This window comes from Eretmochelys imbricata, chromosome 11, assembly GCF_965152235.1.
Source record: "Eretmochelys imbricata isolate rEreImb1 chromosome 11, rEreImb1.hap1, whole genome shotgun sequence".
NCBI lineage: Eukaryota > Metazoa > Chordata > Testudines > Cheloniidae > Eretmochelys > Eretmochelys imbricata.
The window spans coordinates 20,100,957-20,123,553 of NC_135582.1; the positions used below are offsets into that span (position 1 = coordinate 20,100,957).

The 22,597-nt window shown below is 42.2% G+C and overlaps 1 protein-coding gene across 1 annotated transcript in view; it reads left to right on the top strand.

Moving 5' to 3' along the window:
* Positions 1-5,423: 5,423 nt before the first annotated feature.
* HNMT (histamine N-methyltransferase) overlaps positions 5,424-22,597 on the top strand; it is a 28,001-nt gene continuing 10,827 nt past the window's right edge. The window contains exons 1-6 of the mRNA XM_077829948.1: positions 5,424-5,479; positions 6,352-6,406; positions 10,396-10,522; positions 11,636-11,782; positions 14,882-14,934; positions 20,549-20,656. Coding sequence (XP_077686074.1) covers positions 11,646-11,782; positions 14,882-14,934; positions 20,549-20,656 — 298 coding nt within the window. The 5' untranslated portion in view covers positions 5,424-5,479; positions 6,352-6,406; positions 10,396-10,522; positions 11,636-11,645. The remainder of the gene's footprint in view (positions 5,480-6,351; positions 6,407-10,395; positions 10,523-11,635; positions 11,783-14,881; positions 14,935-20,548; positions 20,657-22,597) is intronic.

Sequence of the window (22,597 nt, forward strand, 5' to 3'; positions counted from 1 at the left end):
CCCCCAAATCAAGCAAATGTATTAATTCTCATTGAGGACTATGTCCAGGCCAAGTTTCAAACTTCAGCCATTTTTAATTGTTTTAAAAGCCTGCTTACTATGATGATGATTATACATTTTGTAATGGAAAGAGTTTTTTCAGACTTTAAATGTGGCTGAAAGGTTTTTAATTAATCTTCTTAAAATAATTAACCTTGCAGTAGAGAAAACATGGAAAATTTAAGCTGAAAAGGCAAATGTTTTGTACTTATGAACACTTGAACACAAGAGTGATAGTTGACACTGGGTGCATTTTTTACAGCATTGTCTACTCTAAATCACTTAGAAGTCTAATGTCAATTAAACTTGTGACTAAGGCACTTTGAAAATGTTACTCACTGTTTATAACCTTAAACCAGCACACAGTATAATACTGGTTTCAGAGTAACAGCCGTGTTAGTCTGTATTCGCAAAAAGAAAAGGAGTACTTGTAGCACCTTAGAGACTAACCAATTTATTTGAGCACGAGCTTTCGTGAGCTACAGCTCACTTCATCAGATGCATACCGTGGAAACTGCAGCAGACTTTATATATACACAGAGAATATGAAACAATACCTCCTCCCACCCCACTGTCCTGCTGGTAATAGCTTATCTAAAGTAATCATCAGGTTAGGCCATTTCCAGCACAAATCCACCTTTGTGCTGGAAATGGCCTAACCTGATGATTACTTTAGATAAGCTATTACCAGCAGGACAGTGGGGTGGGAGGAGGTATTGTTTCATATTCTCTGTGTATATATAAAGTCTGCTGCAGTTTCCACGGTATGCATCTGATGAAGTGAGCTGTAGCTCACGAAAGCTCGTGCTCAAATAAATTGGTTAGTCTCTAAGGTGCCACAAGTACTCCTTTTCTTTTTGCGAATACAGACTAACACGGCTGTTACTCTGAAACCAGTATTATACTGTGTGCTGGTTTAAGGTTATAAACAGTGAGTTCCTCAGGGAACGGATGGCCAGGATCCCCTGGGGGACTAACTTGAAGGGGAAAGGAGTCCAGGAGAGCTGGCTGTATTTCAAGGAATCCCTGTTGAGGTTACAGGGATAAACCATCCCAATGAGTCGAAAGAATAGTAAATATGGCAGGCGACCAGCTTGGCTTAACAGTGAAATCCTAGCGGATCTTAAACATAAAAAAGAAGCTTACAAGAAGTGGAAGGTTGGACATATGACCAGGGAAAAGTATAAAAATATTGCTCGGGCATGTAGGAATGAAATCAGGAGGGCCAAATCGCACCTGGAGCTGTAGCTAGCGAGAGATGTCAAGAGTAACAAGAAGGGTTTCTTCAGGTATGTTGGCAACAAGAAGAAAGCCAAGGAAAGTGTGGGCCCCTTACTGAATGAGGGAGGCAACCTAGTGACAGAGGATGTGGAAAAAGCTAATGTACTCAATGCTTTTTTTGCCTCTGTCTTCACTAACAAGGTCAGCTCCCAGACTGCTACGCTGGGCATCACAAAATGGGGAAGAGATGGCCAGCCCTCTGTGGAGATAGAGGTGGTTAGGGACTATTTAGAAAAGCTGGACGTGCACAAGTCCATGGGGCCGGACGAGTTGCATCCGAGAGTGCTGAAGGAATTGGCGGCTGTGATTGCAGAGCCATTGGCCATTATCTTTGAAAACTCGTGGTGAACCGGGGAAGTCCCGGATGACTGGAAAAAGGCTAATGTAGTGCCAATCTTTAAAAAAGGGAAGAAGGAGGATCCTGGGAACTACAGGCCAGTCAGCCTCACCTCAGTCCCTGGAAAAATCATGGAGCAGGTCCTCAAAGAATCAATCTTGAAGTACTTGCATGAGAGGAAAGTGATCAGGAACAGCCAGCATGGATTCACCAAGGGAAGGTCATGCCTGACTAATCTAATCGCCTTTTATCATGAGATTACTGGTTCTGTGGATGAAGGGAAAGCAGTGGATGTATTGTTTCTTGACTTTAGCAAAGCTTTTGACACGGTCTCCCACAGTATTCTTGTCAGCAAGTTAAGGAAGTATGGGCTGGATGAATGCACTATAGGGTGGGTAGAAAGCTGGCTAGATTGTCGGGCTCAACGGGTAGTGATCAATGGCTCCATGTCTAGTTGGCAGCCGGTGTCAAGTGGAGTGCCCCAGGGGTCAGTCCTGGGGCCGGTTTTGTTCAATATCTTCATAAATGATCTGGAGGATGGTGTGGATTGCACTCTCAGCAAATTTGCGGACGATACTAAACTGGGAGGAGTGGTAGATACGCTGGAGGGGAGGGATAGGATACAGAAGGACCTAGACAAATTGGAGGATTGGGCCAAAAGAAATCTGATGAGGTTCAATAAGGATAAGTGCAGGGTCCTGCACTTAGGACGGAAGAATCCAATGCACCGCTACAGACTAGGGACCGAATGGCTAGGCAGCAGTTCTGCGGAAAAGGACCTAGGGGTGACAGTGGACGAGAAGCTGGATATGAGTCAGCAGTGTGCCCTTGTTGCCAAGAAGGCCAATGGCATTTTGGGATGTATAAGTAGGGGCATAGCGAGCAGATCGAGGGACGTGATCGTCCCCCTCTATTCGACATTGGTGAGGCCTCATCTGGAGTACTGTGTCCAGTTTTGGGCCCCACACTACAAGAAGGATGTGGATAAATTGGAGAGAGTCCAGCGAAGGGCAACAAAAATGATTAGGGGTCTAGAACACATGACTTATGAGGAGAGGCTGAGGGAGCTGGGATTGTTTAGCCTGCAGAAGAGAAGAATGAGGGGGGATTTGATAGCTGCTTTCAACTACCTGAAAGGGGGTTCCAAAGAGGATGGCTCTAGACTGTTCTCAATGGTAGCAGATGACAGAACAAGGAGTAATGGCCTCAAGTTGCAGTGGGGGAGGTTTAGATTGGATATTAGGAAAAACTTTTTCACTAAGAGGGTGGTGAAACACTGGAATGCGTTGCCTAGGGAGGTGGTGGAATCTCCTTCCTTGGAAGTTTTTAAGGTCAGGCTTGACAAAGCCCTGGCTGGGATGATTTAACTGGGAATTGGTCCTGCTTCGAGCAGGGGGTTGGACTAGATGACCTTCAGGGGTCCCTTCCAACCCTGATATTCTATGATTCTATGATTCTAAGTGAGCTGTAGCTCACGAAAGCTCATGCTCAAATAAATTGGTTAGTCTCTAAGGTGCCACAAGTACTCCTTTTCTTTTAGTATAATACTGGAAAGAAATGCTAGAATGTAACCATTACTACAATAGGTTTTATATAAGCAAAAGGTAAACAATGTTGCATGGGACCATGAGCATACACCACAAATATCACAGCAAACTGCTTTTAAATTTCCCTGGGGCAACATTTCTTATATTATTATTGGCAGGTTTCTTCTGTCTTTTATCTGCCCTTTTATGAGCACACTGGCTACAGCTAAGCTCCCCTGCTGTGGTAGTGGTTTCTGTGTGCAATGCCATGTCTGTCTAGGGAGGCAACATGCATAAACTAGGTTGAGGGATTGCAGGGAATGGATTGGACAGTGTGTGTACAGATTTAGAATTGCTATGTGATCGTGAACTGGTGACCGTGCTGTGTCCCTGGTGAGTTCATTCAACTGTTTAAAACCACACCCATCTACATCTGGGGACTTTGGACAATTATAAGTGGTAACTATTTTCATTTAAAGGGAAGATGATGCTGGATTGGGTTTGGATCTTCATTTCAAAACCCCTATTTCCCCTGCCCTTCACCTCACCCCCACCCCCACCCCCAAAGTGTGGCTGTTCAAATCTGAGGTTAGACGGGGGGGGGGGGGGGAGGGAAGAGAGGGAGCAGTGCTAAGTCAGGTCCTGGCTTAAGTCCCAATTTCAGCATCACCACCTTCTACTGAAGTTCTGGACTGTTAAGATTTGGGGGGTTGATTTGGGTCACTTCCAAATAAAACTGTACAAAAATAAAACTGAAAAGGGAGGCAAACAATGAGCCCTGAGTAAAGATGTTGAGCCTTTGCCGTTGTGATGATTTGAGGGTTCTGTCTGTACCATTTCTGAATTGTGGATGATTTTATGAAAGTACTGTGTCATGGAAAGCCTCGGTGGATCCCCCATGAATTAGCAGTGTTGTGTCATGTCTCTGCCAGGCCAGAAAGAGACGATGGGGAGTGATTCCCCAGCACTCAATGATTGTCTAGTCACAGTAAAACATCGTGGGACAATGAGCTGGCTTTAGCTGAGAGAAGACAACTCTTCCTCTTGTCTTGTTGGGTTTGGGAGCAGTGAAAAGGCACCAAAAGGCAGAACAAAAGAAGCAGGTGACTCCCAGCATGAATCTTTAAAAGGATTTGCGGGGGAAAGGAGGAGGATGGGGATGGAAAGCCATTTTGCATCAGATTAAGATGAAGGGGGCTGCTGCAGGGTCAGGGTAGGCAATGTCATGGTAGACCCTGCCTGCCTGAAAAAAAGAGAGATGATTCCCCAAGAGAGGGTGACATTGTGTTTAGGATGTTGTATTGTTTTCTATATGATCTGTGCTGTTTGTGCTTTATCTGTTATGAGCAAAGGTGCTAGAATATGTGCAAAGCCCACCTATTGGTATATGTTAAGTATTCATAACTACCATGTTGTCCCTGAGAGAGTTCAGCTGTAAACAGCAGCTTCACACCTTTTGGGGAGTGTTCTGGGAGAGGGGTATTTTTATGTACTGGGGAGCCTGAAGAGTCAGTGTTGCCCCCAGGTTGGGTAGGTGGCTGCACAGCAAGTTCCAATGCTCAGAGAAGGGTCTGCACCCTGAGAGGGCCTAGGGACCCTGTTCAGGCCCCAGAGGCATCACACACCCAGCGGACCCAGAGCACAGAGGCTAGGATTCCCCTCACAACAGTCCTGACAGGTGGCCAGGAAGGGGCACTTGCTAGGGTCTGTGACAACAGTGTATAAACAACTGGCAGTGATTCACATCCTTATGCAATTTTTGCAAGTACTTATTCAGGCAAATTTGTGTGGAAGTGAACAGGAAGTTGAGTATGACTGATTAAGGCTCTGAAGATGGAGTCCTAGGAGATGTCAGTACCTCTCATATAGTTTAGCTGCTTAATATTCTGGCATGCTCAGTATGTACAAGATTCTTACAGTGATAAAATACATTATTCCATTTGAAAAGTAGGTGCAGTCTCTTATTAAAACTACCACTCTTACGTATATTTCTCTTTAAATGATAAGAATCAAATTCTACAGTTACACTAATAAAAATCTGAATTACTCCAGATTTACAGCAGTGAAACTGAGCAGAATTTGTTTCTCTGTTGTAAACCAGATTAAAGGTTGTGTTGCTTATTCCTGATCAGAAATACTGTAATGGCTTTATGCCAAAACCTGATTCTATGGGTGGGGATATAATCCTTCTGTAACAAACAAGCTGATTTGATTCAGAGTCCATTTCCTGCACATTGTAGCAACACTCAGAGAAACTGAAATGAGCTGGCTCTCTTAAGGCACAGACTTTATACATGTAAGTACAAATGCTTTCAGGAGAAGCACAGGCTTCAAAGTATTTTTCACTAAAGTTCTCAAAGGGAAGGCTAATGTCTTCCATATTTTGGTAGCATTCAGCAATAAGAAATAATCCAGTTTACAATTACTTCAGGAGTGCTCACTTTGCTTTCTGATTTAATTTGAAGGGTTTAAAAGGTTTTGCTGTATGGTTCAGTGAGGGTCCAATTCACACCAGTGTAAATCAGGAGTAACATCAATTACACTATTGTAAGATCAGACTCAAGCCTACAATTTACAAAACCAAACGTGTCCAGGATAATATTTGATTATCAGTTAGGGCAACTTGTCCAAATGAGCATTACTATCATTAGTGGTCTGTTTGTAGAATTAATTTCCTCCTCCTCTTTCCCCACTTCTAAGCTAACTGATTGCAGGCCAAATTGCAATCAATCAATCATCAATCAAAAAATGAACAAGATAAAATTCCTTAAGCTGCATCTAACATGAAATTAATTTATTCTGTTCTTATCACTGTGGTTGTACAAAATAAACATGCAAATTAAATCACAGTAACTAGTATGGTTATTATACAAATAAAAAACCTTGACTATCAAAAGACTAATAACTGTAGAATACTTTTAGAAGATTGAAGGTTGTAAAATGTTTTAATACCAAATGGTATGAGCCTGCGTTATTCCATCTACACTAAAGAATAAACTGTTGGACTGAGCAAAGGAATGTGTAAACATGGAATGTACCATTCTTTTTTATGGGTGGTATACAGTGTGTTTCATAACCCCTTTGGACATTCAACTATTACTTTGTTTTCTTACTAAGCTGTACAATTCTGGCAACATTTTAATTTGTCTATTTTGAAATCTCCCCTAGTTCTCTGATTTTGTTGGAGGATTTCAATGCTGAGCATCTAAGAAAGAAAACAATTGTAAGTGAAACTGATCCATATGCGTGTCTTTACGTCTGGTTATGTGGCAGCCTGAACAGTTTTGTAGTTCCTAATGCATAACTGCATTTTATTCTGTGTTTATTCACTGCAAATTTCACTTGAGTGCACCAAATACTTACTGAATTGTTGGCCTGAGGGCTGGTAATTCAAATAATGGAGTCAATTTAGCTGCAATTTGTTAGTCTGCCTTTCTAATGCATACACAAGATTACGGCTCTTATCTAACAAAAACGGGCTCATTAAAACAATCCCCAGCAACAACGAACAGAGACTAGGTGCTTCACAGCTACCTGAGCCCATGTAGTTTACTATGTGAGGTCCAGATTTTGGAGCCCCTATTTACTGGTGACCCCTTAATCACATGATCAGATCTTTTGTTTTCTGTGAGACTGCTTGCCTGAGTAAGTGCTTATCAGGGTGAGTAAGAGCTCTACTTAATATCCTTATTTAACATTTTTCTCTGAGTGCTTTTAGGGTACTTGAAAGATTTAAAGGCCATTTCAGTTGGATTGAGTCATTTTTCTTGTCTCTAGGTAACTTTCACGGGCAGGGCCAAATTCTGATTGCTTTGACCCTGAGTATAACTCAGTTACTTTCAATAGTTGCTGCGGAATTATCCAGGTGTAACTGAGGTCAGACTCTAGCCCACAATACCGTATCCACCTAGGTACATTGAAATTTATAGGTGTTGGTAGAGTTGGCCCAGCTCTTACGCCACTCACAGAATTGTTACCTGAAATGTAGTTACCCTCCCTTTCCTACACAAGGTGCAAGGCTATCGTTTCCAAAAATAAGTGTAAAATGCAGTGATGAATCTGATATAGGCGAATGAATGTGGTCATAGGGCAGTCGGAAGGAGAAGTTTCCACACCAGTTAGGAGGATGGTTTGTCAAGAGTGGATCAGTGAGGTAAGCTATCTTGAGGAGCACAGGACTTGAAAGTGGTTGGGTTCTGGTAGCCAGATCATGAAGAGCTGGGACAGTTGTCTGAGTTTTTGTTTTTTAAATTAGCTACCAGTCAAGTGGAAGTGGAGCAGGAACTGTGTGGGAACCACTGTTTCAACATGAATAAACAGTGCCCAGAGACGCCCATACCACAGAAGTGAACACTGAGTATGTGACCTTGAGGATACCTAATTACCTCTAGTGGAGGAATGGACTAAGAGCTGTCACCCAGGGTATTAGGCCTGAGGATTAATAATTTTTCTTCTGGACTTCCCCTGAAGGTTAAAACTACCCCAGAGATTACATTATGATGGTTAATTGAAACTGTTTAAGCTAATGAGCCTAAGGTATTTGGGATCCAGTGAATCATCCTTTCGTTTGAGCTGTGTGCCTGAATGATTATTGGGTGGGACCCACCAACTGCTAAAGCCAAATGGGCCTTGCAGTTTAAGGACCTTAAATGCCTGTCATGCAGTTGATCTATACCTTGTGTGCTACCAGTCACTGTTTCTGAAAAGGATACCTTTCCCACAGCACTCCAGGAATCCCACTGGTGCTGCCCAATCAGATGGCTTTTTACACCTGCTTGACACTGGTGTATATGGCTATCCAAGCTGTAAGGCATGGAAAATCAGGACCTTTGTCTGTTTTCTCCATGACTTGCTAGGGATTGTCAGTGAGTGCTGTTTATGGTGATGGTCTTCATAGTGTAGGGTACTGTCCACTGGGGACTGAAGTGAGACCACCAAGCCCATTTCACCCCAGCCACTCAACAGCAATAATGATAGGTTTCAGAGTAGCAGCCATGTTAGTCTGTATCTGCAAAAAGAAAAGGAGGACTTGTGGCATCTTAGAGACTAACACATTTATTTGAGCACTCACAAAAGCTTATGCTCAAATAAATGTGTTAGTCTCTAAGGTGCCACAAGTCCTCCTTTTCTTTCAACAGCAATAATATATCTAAAAGTATATTGAAATCGTGGGACAGCCCACAGTCTGATGGAGCTGGCAGATTTTGGGCTACCCAATGAACTTAATATTTTTTTAAAAGAAACCCCACTGTCTGTGGCAGTTACTGGTTTACCCATGGAACAACAATTTAGCATTCCAAGAAAAATCTGGATACATGTAAAAATTGTCTCCTACTCCTGTTGATGAACTAGAAATGTGCACAGAATGAGGCCTGAGAGGGCGACATGGCAAACTCTAAGAGAAAGCCCCAAAGAGAGCAATAAGGAGAGAGTTTGCCCCATTCTAGTGGGGTACTGGGGCTCTGAAGGCATCATAAAGGGCCAGGGACAATTCCCTAGTGCAGGCACAGTACAGTGCCACTGTAAGCACCTAGCCCATGAATCCCAGCTGGGCATGATTGCGGGGTTTGTTGATATGCTCCCCCATTCTTGGACCCTATGGAAACTACTCTAAAGTTCTCCACAGGGTGCCATATCAACAGGCTGGAAGGAGGGGGTGGAGCTATCTTCTCTTAGACGGGCTCTGCTGGATACCCACAGAGCACAGTGGCACAAGTTGCTATAGACCGGTGATTCTCAAACTTTTGTACTGGTGACCCCTTTCACACAGCAAGTCTCTGAATCACTCCCATTAAAAATTAAAGCCACTTGTTTATATATTTAACACTATTATAAATGCTGGAGGCAAAGCAGGGTTTGGGGTGGAGGCTGACAGCTCATGACCCCCCCCCCACATAATAACCTCACAACCGCCTGAGCGGTCTCGACCCCCCGTTTGAGAACCCCTGCTATAGACCAGGTAAGCACCAACAGCACAGCTTTCCCCTCTGTGCTGTGGGGTCTCCCTGAGGAAGTTCCAGGGTTGCTCCTGGCCATACAGCTCCTGGAGGAAAGTATAGTGTTGCTCTTCTTTGTTATGTGCTGTGGCAACTTTGAGAACAAAATGGCTGCTGAACTGCTCATTGAGAGAGTTTTGGGAAATGTAATGGTGCAGCACCCTGAAAGGAAGAGGCATCCCAGTTCCATAGCACATGCTCTAGCTGAAACTCTTTTACTTTACTCAACAAAGATTCGCCTAAGAATACAAATTCAGCTAATGGCCTGCAGACAGGGGGCCCAACACACAGAGAAACCCAGCTAAAACTCTGCATTTTATCCGCAAAAAGAAAAGGAGGACTTGTGGCACCTTAGAGACTAACAAATTTATTTGAGCATAAGCTTTCGTGAGCTACAGATCACTTCATCGGATGCATTCAGTGGAAAATACGGTGGGGAGATTTATGTACACAGACAACATGAATGTAACCATTCACACTGTAACGAGAGTGATCAGGTAAGGTGAGCTATTACCAGCAGGAGAGTTGGGGGGGAAATACCTTTTGTAGTGATAATCAAGGTGGGCCATTTCCAGCAGTTGACAAGAATGTCTGAGGAATAGCGGGGTGGGGGAATAAACATGGGGAAATAGTTTTACTTTGTGTAATGACCCATCCACTCCCAGTCTCTATTCAAGCCTAAGTTAATTGTATCCAGTTTGCAAATTAATTTCAATTCAGCAGTCTCTCGTTGGCGTCTGTTTTTGAAGTTTTTTTGTTGAAGAGTTGCCACTTTTAGGTCTGTAATTGAGTGACCAAGGAGATTGAAGTGTTCTCCGACTGGTTTTTGAATGTTATAATTCTTGACGTCTGATTTGTGTCCATTTATTCTTTTAAGTAGAGACTGTCTGGTTTGGCCAATGTACATGGCAGAGGGGCATTGCTGGCCCATGATGGCATATATCACATTGGTAAATGTGCAGGTGAACGAGCCTCTGATAGTGTGGCTGATGTGATTAGGCCCTGTGATGGTGTCTCCTGAATAGATATGTGGACACAGTTGGCAACGGGCTTTGTTGCAAGGATAGGTTCTTGGGTTAGTGGTTCTGTTGTGTGGTGTGTGGTTGCTGGTAAGTATTTGCTTCAGGCTGGGGGGCTGTCTGTAAGCAAGGACTGGCCTGTCTCCCAAGATCTGTGAGAGTGATGGGCATTTTATGTTTTTCCCCTTTTTGCTCAGTGGAGATAACAGACCAGAGTTGGAGCCAGTGGGCTGCTATAGTGGTTGCACGGCAACCAAGTCCGGGAAATACGGCACTGTAGCTCTATTCAGCTGGCTGCTCTCATTCCAGAATTCGTTGGCTAAGGTAGGTAACTGCTTTGACTCTGTTTAACCATTCCCTTTGGGGGGAATTCAGCTCAGGGGATTGGAGAGGGGTTTAAACAACATTTAGGCGAATGACTCCACACAGGGATAATGGAGCAAAGAACTACTGGCCAGCTGGGAAAAATGAGTCAAGCATCTATTCGGGTCTATTTGCTCACAGGCACAACCTATTCATACAGTGTATTTTGCCACAATATTCCCCACCATACACAGTAGCAGAAGAAGAGAGAGAAAGCAGTGTTTGTTGGTTAGAGCACAGGACTAAGGTTCAGCATTCTGGATTCAATTCCTAGCTTCTTCACCGACTCTCTGTGTGACTTTGCCATGCCACTTACTCCTCTTTCTATGTGCCTCCATTTGTCCATCTGTAAAATGGGGTTAAACTCTACTAGTAGCTCACATGACTTTTGTGAGATTTAACTAACTAATGCTGGTGAAGCATTTTAATCTTCTCAGATGAAAGGTGCTACATAAATCAAATATTGTTTATTAGATTGTTATAGTTTTCAACAACCTATCTACAAAAATACCGCTACTCAGAGTCCTCTATAAAAATACCAAATGGTTGAAAGCAAGAAATAGCAATTCCTAGCTTCTCTGGGAATTTATACCTAGCTTCCTTCCAATCCCCACGTTCAAGTGCCTCTATTTAGATACCTTCCCTCCCCTGCAAATAACCTGTGTAGATTTTAATTGAATCCTACCTGACTACTGTGATAAAATGGTGACATTTTGTCAGTGGAGATTATATATGATTGATTTGTAACTGTGACTCAAACCTGAACTAGGGCTTTTATTGTAGAATAGTGTCATGAACTTTATAAGAGAAGCTCCTTTCACAGCTCTGTTTCTAATCTAAAGCAACAGGCCAAGGTCTCAGAACAAAGTCCAGCAATAATGTAGCTATGCCAATTATACATGCACATTGTCAGTGTTCAGACCAGATATAGCACTGGCATGGCATTCTGAAGCACTCTGAGACATTGGGGAACTTGTAACTGTAGTCTGTGTGTGTTTGATTCATTACTAGGGCTGAAGAAAGAGTTAAAACGGGGAGGAAAAAACCTACCCCATTCTTTTGTGTATTCCACAGAAAACCAAACATGGCATCTTCTATGAGGAGCTTGATCTCAGACCACAACCAATATGTCGAATCTTTTCGTCTGTTCCTTGAGAATTCGACAGAGCACCAATGCATGCTGGAATTCATTGAGAAGAAGCTGCCGGGCATAATATCGAGGTAACGGAGTCAGATGTTTTATCAAAAGGACAAACCCCTGGTACAATTCTGCACGAGTGATGAATGTATGCTTCCGACTACAGGAGCCTGGGCTTGCAAGGGCTGCCTGAGAGTTATAGATTGCCCTCCCGCCCCCACCCCCCATGCCGCTGTGTAGATCTTTGATAGTGCTTTAGTTAGAGATTTTATTTAGACACTCCACTGAAAGGCCTCTTTTTGTGATGAGGTCTGACTAGCAGGAAATAGCTAGATTTAATTGTTTCCTTGTATGCAAATATAAATTAGATTTAATAAACACTAATGTATGAAAAATATATTAACAAACTGCATAGGATTTTAATCATTTTATTTAAGGCTTTTATGTTTTTTTAAAAAAAAACAGATAGCATTTAAACTGAAATTAAAAATTCTTTCTGGCTTTCACATAATCCATTTACTAATCAAATAAGCTTATGGACTACCTTCCCTTGAAGACCTGGAGTGAAATCCTGGATCCACAGAAATCAATGGGGCAGGATTTTACCCCTGGTTTCTGTTCCCAACTCAGCCAATGCCTTGTAATGGGATCTCGAGCAAGTTATTTAACCTCTCTCAATGCTTCATTTTCCCCATCTGTAAAATATAAATACTTTTGCAAAGTACTTAAAAAAGCTAAAAGTGCTTTTATATTATACATGCAATATACAGCCAGTTAAAATTTTCCCAACAGAATAGTTTTCAGTTCTGTTGAATCAGCATTTTCCAGTGGAAATGTTCCATAAGAACGTGTTGATTCCATCAACTTTCCTGCCAGCCTGTCCCGCTCCCTGGGATCTCTGGCTCCTCAGCTCCATGGCTGCCTGCCTGTCACAGGGGGGCTACCTACGCTTGCCAGCAGGCTGGCTTCCCAGCTGCTCAAGCAGGCCAAGGAGCTGGACAGCCCAGCCACCCACACAGCAGGCAGCTGGCAAGTCCAGGGAGTACGAACATTTTATTCTTTCTGAAACAATTCTTTTGGAATTTCAGTCCCAGGAACAATTTAGTTTTCATCCTGATTTAGGAAATCTCATTTTCAAAAACTCAAAAATTATCACAGGATGGAAGTTCCATTTCCCCGGCCGGGCTCTGATTCTCAAAATCCATTCTCCCAGAGACAGAGGGAATTGCAGGGCTCGTGCTTCAGAATTTTTTTTAGTTGTGTGTAAGTCCTCTGGCCTGTAGCCTGAGAGAGAAGGGAGTGCTGTCGTGATGGTTCTCGGGGTACCCAGAGCTGTGACTCACCTCCTTACCCCCTGCCTCCTGTGGTAGGGATCCTGGCCTGTGCTGAGATCAGCAACAGCTTCCCAACACTGCCAGCCTTCTAGCCACTCGAAGTGCTCTCCTCTGGGGTATGCCTGTAATATCCAGCCCCATCACTGGCTACACACAGAAATACCTGGTCTGCTGTCCCTGTGAACCATGTACACACCAGGCTGTAAGATTCAGCTCTGGTCCAGCACTTGTAACACCACAGCAGTTAGGTATATTTGAAGTGTAAACAAGAATAAGTTTATTATCAAAGATTCAAGTGACAATGAGTAAAGTATTAGAAACAAAAGGGTACATGTAAAACAATCATATCATGCTTTCTAGAGACTAACAGATTAAACTCCTGTTAAAGACATTCTCTCACCCAGGGACTTTTGCAGCTTTACAACTAAGGTTAGCTGAGATCCCGTTTTCATGAATGAATACACTGCCTGTTTACTTCAAGAACGAGGGAGTGTCTTCTTTGCCTCCTATTTATACTGCCAAGTTCAATGTCTGCCCTCCTGTGGCTTGTTTTTCTTGTGTGCTGCTTCCCTATTTACTTCACATCTCTTCATTGGCTTTGTATCTAAGTGGGCATCCATTGGGTTTCTTAACATGCTTAATTTAGATACTGACAGAGAGAGAGGTGAATAAACATCTCTTATCTGACAGCCTGTTTTTTCACATCTTCTGGTGACACATACCTTGATTTAGAATCGAAGAACATATTTTCAGTGTGTGTATATTTATATACACACATAACTCCTTACATAGTATCTACACGTATATTTGGCAATGATGATAACGACCATTGTGACTCAGCTTTCATTTAAGACCTCACTGACATTCTTCATTGAACCAGAATGTACCAGCCAGGATCAATATATTCCTATTATTCCCTCACCAGGTATCATTAAAGGGTTCTTAGGTCACACCTCCCCTCCTACAATGCAGTAGGAACAGCCACAACCCTCTAAAAAGAGGTAAAATCCTGATCCCACTGAAGTCAATGCGAGTTTTGCCATTGATTTTAGCAGAGAAAGGATTTCGCCCCAGTCATTAATGACCTCCTCCTAGCTAAAATAAAGGTGTGCTGCTTTATTAGTCTAGATCTCTCGGCTGCATTTACCATGGCAAATCATTCTCTGCTCTACCTTCTTTTCTCTTGGCATCTCTGCCTCTGCTGTTTTCCTGTGCCTCAGTTTCTCCATCTGTAAAATAAGGATAATACTGACCTCCTTTGCAAAGGGTTTTGAAAGCTAGAGATAAAGAATGCTGTACAAGATCTAGGTATTAATGTTTTTATTCAATAGAGTTACTCTGGATTTACACAGATATAAATAAGATCTATGGTGTGTGCTACTAAATAAACATTAAAACAAAGTCTATGCTTTGAATAGCGTATAAACCAAAACCATGATCAGGTGCAATCAAGTACAATACAAACATATACATAAATAGATAGATATTCTAATTCTAATTCTAATATGGATAAATTATGTATACGTCTGAGGACACACTCCCCTCCAAGCACAGAGATGGGAGAAAACGTGTGGTGGCCCCAGTTTGCTTTCAGCCCTAAGACATGCAGAACTCCCATGGATTGCCTGAGTAATGACTGAATAAACACTGAGCATGAATCCTTAGCCTGGCTCTATGCCTGCCATGTACATTTATGGTTCTATGTTACTATAAAGCTACACATATCTGTGTACATAGTCCTATTGTGGGGGGTGAGTGTGTTTTCCTAAAGGTGTTAAATCTTTGCACTAATGAAAACAATCTATTAAATATCTAGCCTAAAATATGCAAATCTATTTTTGTTTTCAGCATTGGAAATGGAAAGTCTGCAATCAACATTCTAAGTGTAGGTGGTGGTTCAGGTACAGTAAAACCTTGAGGCTTTGTGTATATTTATTCTTTTCCTTGGGGAACATTGGATGGCAAATCACAGATGAGACTCGACACCACAATGGGCCTGGGTGGATGCATCATTCCTTTAAAAATATGGGTTCAAATCCAAACTTGGCTCACTAGTAGAAACAAGCCTGGTGATATTGGCCACTGTCCACCAACCAAAAGCATCACACAGCTGTCATTCTGTACTCAGAATAAATCCATGGGAATAGCAGAGCAAACTAACAGGCTTATTAGAGTTACCTTCATAAAGTAATCTATAGCAACTGGCTGATTACTTGACTCAAAGACTCATCTACTCCATGTGACTACTTAGAGACCTGTTCCTGCTCACCCTTACTCACTTGAATAATAGTTTTTTTGGTTTGAGGGACTGGGAAATCCACTGCAGCCCAACTTGTAGCCTTCACACACCCAATACCTTCATTTTCACACAGCTGGAGCCCTGCAGAGATTCTGTGAGGCTGGGGAGTGAAGGGGGATTATGCTGCAGTTGAAGTATTCCCCTACCTCCCCAAATTCTGAGGGCCTGGGTGCACTACTCGGTATTGTATAAGGCAGAACTCCTGTTGATTGCCTGAGTAAGGAGTGAATACAAAGCAAGCAAGGATTTGGGATTTAGCCCCATGCCTGCCATACACATCTATGGATCTGGCAGGTACTGATTATTATCTTTAGATAAGAAGAGAAAGGGAAAGGAAATCAAAGGAAAGGGAAAGAAATTAATTCTGTAAATTCTCTTAATCTTCCATATTCCACCCAGGACGCTGCACACAATGGGGGACACAGTGTTTGGTCCTAGTATGTGTTTCTGTCCCAGGTGTGTGTGTACAAGCAGGGTACAAAGAACCGCCTCCTGCCCCCTTGTGTACCTCTCATAAGAAATCGCTCCCTACTGTGGCACTGTTCTCTACTCTACTGTGCCTAGCTGGCTCAAGTTAGCCCACAGTGTTCACACCCCAAAACCAGTTCACATGGCTGTCCCATCTCCCTTCAGTTTTCATCTGGCCAAGCTCATAAAATCCCTTGAGCCTTCACATAAATCAGTCTCTCCTGTAACTCGTTCAGTTTTACTGTACTTCTGTGCACTGCCTATACAGATCTGGATCTTTAGGTGCCAACGATGGAGCAGGTCACGAATAAAGTTTAAAAAAACAACAACCCACAAACCTATTTCCTTCCTCGTACATGAAGGCCTCTGTGTATGAACCCTAAAATCTCTAGCTTTGGCTTTGTTCGTGCTGTCACATTACATTACACGTTCATATGAATAACCACTGACCATGCTCACTGCAAAGGTCTCTTATAGAAATTACTGATTCCCAAGAATCCCTATGCTTTAGACAGTTATAACACCATCAGACATGTATCTCTGAATCCCCATTTGCTGAAGGGATACTGCGCAGGGGACAGACACTTTGAGCTTGTCACATAAGGGTTTTTTCCCTCTAACATTGCCCACTATTGTTGCCACCAGTTCTGGTCCACTAGTGGCAGTGATGCTAGGGTAGACAAGGTATTGGTAGCCGCCATCTTTTCAGCCACTGTTGTGTCTGGGTGCTGTTGAAAACCTGAAGGTATATATGTAGATAAATAAGGGAATGGCCTCCCTACATGATATAATACCTTCCTAAATACTGCTTACATAAGTCCCCGCCCTTAATACCGATGTCCCTTAGTTCTAGTCTGCCCATTAAACTCTATTGGAGCAACAAGTTTAAAGTAACCCTTAAAGTAATTTAAATGCTTTAGTCATGTCATCTCTGAAAACTAATCTCATTCTTTTTCAATCTTTCCTTATAAGTAAGAATAGCCACGTGTAAATGCCGAGTCATTTATTATAACCTTGACAATGAGACAGAGTGGAGAGATTTATTTCTAAACAAGGGGGATAATTTTCTGCCCAAGAAGGTGGTGTTTCTCGCAGGATCATTTGAGTCAGTCAGTGGGGTGTTTAACTGTCTAATCAGAGAGACGCAGCTTAGTGTGACGGACACTGATTCAATAAAGTGGCACTTGCTCATTTTGCCGTAACTGAAAAGCGGGATTTTCATTGGTTCTGAGAGTGAACTAGAGTCATATGCTGCACTCAGGACAGCTCATTTGCTGAACTTCAGTTATACTTTAAGAATAAGCTGTTTTCTGATTTGCTGAGGTTTCTCCTCACACCCTGAGTGTTGTGAGTCAATAAGGAAGGTTCAGCTGTTTGTTATTTTAATGGGTTCACACCAGTTTCATGTAGAGGTAGGCTGTAGCCTTTAGCCTCAGGCCCATATTGAGGCCAGTATGAAGCTGTAACATCCTGTCAGAGCTCAGGAAAGATTATTCTTCCTGGGGTCTCGTCCCTTCAGCATGCAAGGAGCATGATTGTTGCTGGTCCTTGGTGCAGAGAGTACAGGTGGATGGATAGCTCCATGCATTCATCCTGCTTCTCTCATCCCTAATGCACCCACACTAAGGCCAGGCACGATCTGGCCATCCAGTGTAGCTGTTTGGGCCCATTATAGCAGACGACTGAGAGAGTCTGCTGTTGACTACAGCTTGTGCCTTATTAAGTTTCCACTTCAGTGCACAGCATCCTAATGTTGCTGTACCTGTAAAAAACATAAAAGGCATCAACTGTGCTGTAAACTATCCCTTTATTTAAAATTTTTAATTAGAAACTTGATGGTGAACATAGTGATAGCCTTTAAAAGGTAATTGTATTAGAGAGTTTAAATACTTCCAATAGTCTAATTGCCAAATTGTTGATAATGCAAGCTGCTGCATATTTGACTATAAAATGCCTCAGGACACCTGTTTGCATATAAAAGAACTAACTGAAGTTAATTAAGGCTGTAGATTAAGTCATGAGTCAAAGTTTTTTTGTTTCAAAATAAAGTAAGGGTGGTGTGGCCATGGAAGAGTAGAAATTTCCATCAACATATGGAGATGGGAAATTCAGATTTTTTTTCTGAGACTGGCACAGCCTTTCCAAGGGGATAATTCACTTTACAGAAGATTGATACAGAAAATGAACTCGGTAGTAGTTAGTTAACAATTCCACGTTTCCAGATTTTCCCACAGCAGACTGTGAACAAATTAATTTGCTCTGATTTTCAATAAAAAGAAATTTTGTGATCGCAAAACCACAGCTATTTGTTACTTCTGAAATTCAATTTCCCTTTCTTGAAAGAACATGCTTACACAAATGTCACGTAAATATTTGTTTTTAAAAAGATACTTAGCTCTGAAAAGATTAAACCCTTCCTTATGTTTTTATGTCCCTTTAATAGGGCCTTATTCACACACATACAGTGCAAGACTTGAACCCTTCAACTGTAGTGTGTAGTTACAAACTGTAATGATATGTAGCAGAGCATGGCAGGGCCCCCTTGGTTCCTGCCTCTGCTAAGTCTACAAAGTCACTCTGAGACCCTGGGGTCAATAGCCACTGGTGCAATTTATTCACAGGCTTGTTCCCACCACTGTTTCACAGTTGGTCCTTCATCATCTGCAGGCAGGAGGGAGGAGAGAACTACCTTCCTGCTTCCACTGCCTGCCTTTTCCCTTCCTTTCTGCCTCCCCACCCTGAGGCTTTTATACAGCCCCAGGCTAATTAGGCGGCAGCTGTCTCTGCATCCCCAATTAGGGCCAGGTTATCTACAGACATCTCTAATCTATCACCCTGAATAGAAGCTGGCGTGACAGAGGGCTGAATCAGAAGCCCTTTGCCCAGCACCCTGTCACATGATATTTAGTAAGACCAGAAGCAAGGCATGGACCTCTTCATGTCTGCAGTGATATGATGAGAAGAAGGATGGTCCAGTGGTTAGGTCACTAGCCTGTGATGTAGGCAACCTGAATTCAATTTCCTATTCTATTGCCAACTTCCTGTGTTACCGTGGGCAACTCTGTGCCTCAGATCCCCATCTGTAAAATGGGCATAATAGTACTTCCCTACCTCATATGGTGTTGAGGCTAGATAAGTGAAGACTGTAAGGTGCTTAGATAATGGGAGTCATAAGTACCATGTGTATCAAAAAAAATCCCATTAAACCAAGCTGGTGAGGAGAGGGGGAGGAGGGAATGAGCATGTGAAAAGTTGCCTGCTTGCCTCCAGGAAGGTCAGCCAGCCTCTCAAACACATCTGTATCTCTTCAACTTACCAAATTCACCCCAGTTATCCATTTTTGCCTAAGTACATTAATGCTGCTTCACTCAACCTACTCAGCTGGAAGTCCATTCCAATTATTCACCATCCCTCCATAAATTCTTCTTGCATACATTCTCTGTTATCTTAAATCTCTGCCCCTAGTTCTACTTTTGATTGAGTGTCAAAAATTTTATACTTTAACATAGTTTAAATGCTTCAATCTTGTCACCTTTCATGACTAAGTTCACCTGCTCCTTGTAAATAAGACACTCTATTCAATGTTTCATTTTCGTTGCCCTCTGTTTTCACTCTCTCTACCTTAACTGAATGTTTAGACAAATAAGGTAACCAACACTGGACACCAAAACTATGCAGCCAATGCAGTCCAAGCAATGCCTTTATAAAGTATTACAGCACAGTGTCCTAGGTTTCCTTCGTCATACAAATGAACATCTTATTTACTTGCTTTACCGACGCTGCATATTGGACTAGGAATTTAAATGTTGGGTCTATCAATACACTCATCAATAAAATCACTGCAGCAGATCTGAATGATCCCTTGTGTACAGAGAAGAAGCAGCCAGTGCTGTAATATTTGCTTTATGCTCTATACACAGACACACAGTATTGAGCTTAGTCAGTCACAGAAAGAGCAATGGACTTTAAGGACCAAAGGAAAAAATGGAGATTTGCTTCAGCTTTCAAATTAATTTTCTTTTTTTCCCCTTCCTCATGCGTCTCATTAGCCAATTAGCCTTTGGGACAAAGACCCCTAATTCACTCTCAAAAATAAACACAAAATACTCTCCAAATGGCCTTGTAAAATACAAATGGGGGAATACTGTGATGGCTTAGGGATTTTCTAATAGAACAGAGAGCTTTTTACCTCTGGTTCATTGGTTCCACACCAGCCTGGGTTGGTAGTGACTAGAAATGGGGCAGATCTGCCGTTTGGATCCAGATCTGTACTTGCCAAAGATCAGGGATGATTGTATCCCGGGTTTTGGTATTGATCATTCTCTAACAGTGGTTAAAACCAGATGACAGCTATTTAGTGGCATGTGTGAAACAAAATAGGAGGTTCAGTCCATTTTTGAGAGGACATGTGCACATATCACTACAGAACATCACATCTGATACATCTGATAGTGTCAGAGAAGTCAGACTCATGAGGGAGTGATGGAATTAATCGTCAGTCCCTAGAGACAGATCTTCCAGAAAGGGGTTGAAGAAGTTCAGTAAGAGCAATATGTGGAAGACTACACTGCCAATGCCTGTGTGATACCTGTCCAGTACATAAATAGTGGATTTAATCGCCATGGCAATTGATCTGAGACCTACATTTTTTTTTAAAAAGAGGGATTTTGGGAAGGATGATAACTAGCAGAACCTTCACATTTATCCCTGCTCTGACCTTTTTATTCTGTTTCATATTTGTATCCTAGGTGAAATTGACCTTCAGATTCTCTCAAAAGTACAAGCTAAACATCCAGGAGTTACCATTAACAATGAGGTGATAGAACCAAGCAGTGAACAAATCCTCAGCTACAAAGGTATTTGAACTAGCAAATGCATTTAACAAAGTTGACCACTGGCTAACATGTCATCTTTATAAGGCTTTTTGTTCCAATTTCGCCTCAAAAAGAGGAAATTACTATCTTCATTTAGGATTAGTAATTATTAGTAATTAGTAATTTTTCAACTGTACTGCAGACTCCTGCCTTCTTAGCAAGGTCCTAGTTCTTGATCTTGCAAAGAGCTCTGCATGGACAAACCTTATAACTACACAGATGCCTCTATTGTATCCCATTCTTAGAGTGCTTTTCATGGCACTCTTTTTATCAGTATGTGCAGTGTTGGACTGCTATCTGCAGCCATGCCTCTTTACATTGCTAGGTGATCAGATTTTATAAACTAGATAGGGTTCAGTAACTGCATGAGAGAGCTATAAGTAAAACCCTGATGTTTTAGGATGTAGTGTTTGTGTTTCAGTGGTGTGGTGTGCTTCCCTCTTCCCACTGACTCAGTGTCCCAGAATGGCATTGAGGGGTCTGCTTGAAATTGTGTTTAACAAAAATATCAAGAACTATTTTTAAGTGGTTTGCAAATATTAACTACCTAATCCTCATAATACCCTACTGAGTTAAGTATAGTCCTCACAAATTAGGTAACCAAGGCATAGAGGTTAATTAGCTTGTCCAAGATACAGACAGCGTTAATGTACAAACTGGCATTCAAAAGATCTTTGCTTTCAGTCCTATGCTCAGAGGTCTGGAACATGCCTCTCTCCATAAATCAGAGATCCTCACTGATTGTTTTGTGAGAAATGCCATGGCATATCTAATAAAGTATGTGTTTAGCCTTTGCGCCTGGCCAAATTCTCACTGAAGTTTCAACTAAATGTATTCATTTTAATTGCCAATCTTAGCCAGTTATGTGCTGTCAAACACCTACTGGGTTCGATCAGTACATGGCTATACATATTCTGGTGATGGGCGAACTAATTTCTACATATAGATTGTACTCTTTTGGAAGCAGGGACTGTGGCCAGCCTTGCACCTCGTGGGCGCAGACCAGTACCAGATCAAAATGTGCAAGTGACTACACAAAGTATAAGGCAGTGGAGAATCAGGCTCTGCAGCTTCTTTATGGAGAGTGCCTGGAATGTGTTGGGTGCCCTCACACTATAAATAATACACTATTTTCTCTCATCTAAAAATGCTAACTTTCTAAGTGTATGTCTCACTGCAATTAAAAACCTGCAGCTGGCCTGTGCCAGCTAACTTGGGCTTGTAGACTTGGGCTGCAGGACTGTTTAATTGCAGTGTAGATGTCTGGGCTTGGGCTGGAGGCCAGAGTTTAGGACTTTGCGAGGTGGAAAGGTCCCAGAGGTTCGACTACAGCCTGAGCCTGAATTTCTATACTGCAATTAAACAGCCCCTTAGCCTGAGCCCTGCAAGCCTGAGTCAGCTGGCATGGGCCAGCCGCGGGTGTCTAACTGCAATGTAGATATACCCTTAGGTTTAGAGGACACCTTTAAAAATGCAGGATTCTTAACATGAAAGAACTTGGAGAGACAAGGTATGTGAGATAATATCATTTATTGGACCAGCTTCTGTTGGTGAGACAGACAGACAGATAAGCAGGTGACCCAGAGAAGAGCTCTGGGTCATTGTGGATCGTCCTCTGAAAACATCCACTCAATGTGCAGCAGCAGTCAAAAAAGCTAACACAATGTTAGGAATCATTAAGAAAGGGATAGATAATAAAACAGAAAATAACATATTGGCTCTAGATAAATCCATAGTACTCCCACCTCTTGAATACTGCGTACAGATATATTGGAATAAAGATATATTGAAACTGAAAAAGGTCCAAAAAAGGACAACAAACATTATTAGGGGAATGGAACAGTTTCCATATGAGGAGAGATTAATAAGATTGAGACTTTTCAGTAAGGAAAAGAGACGACTAAGGGGGAATATGATAGAGGT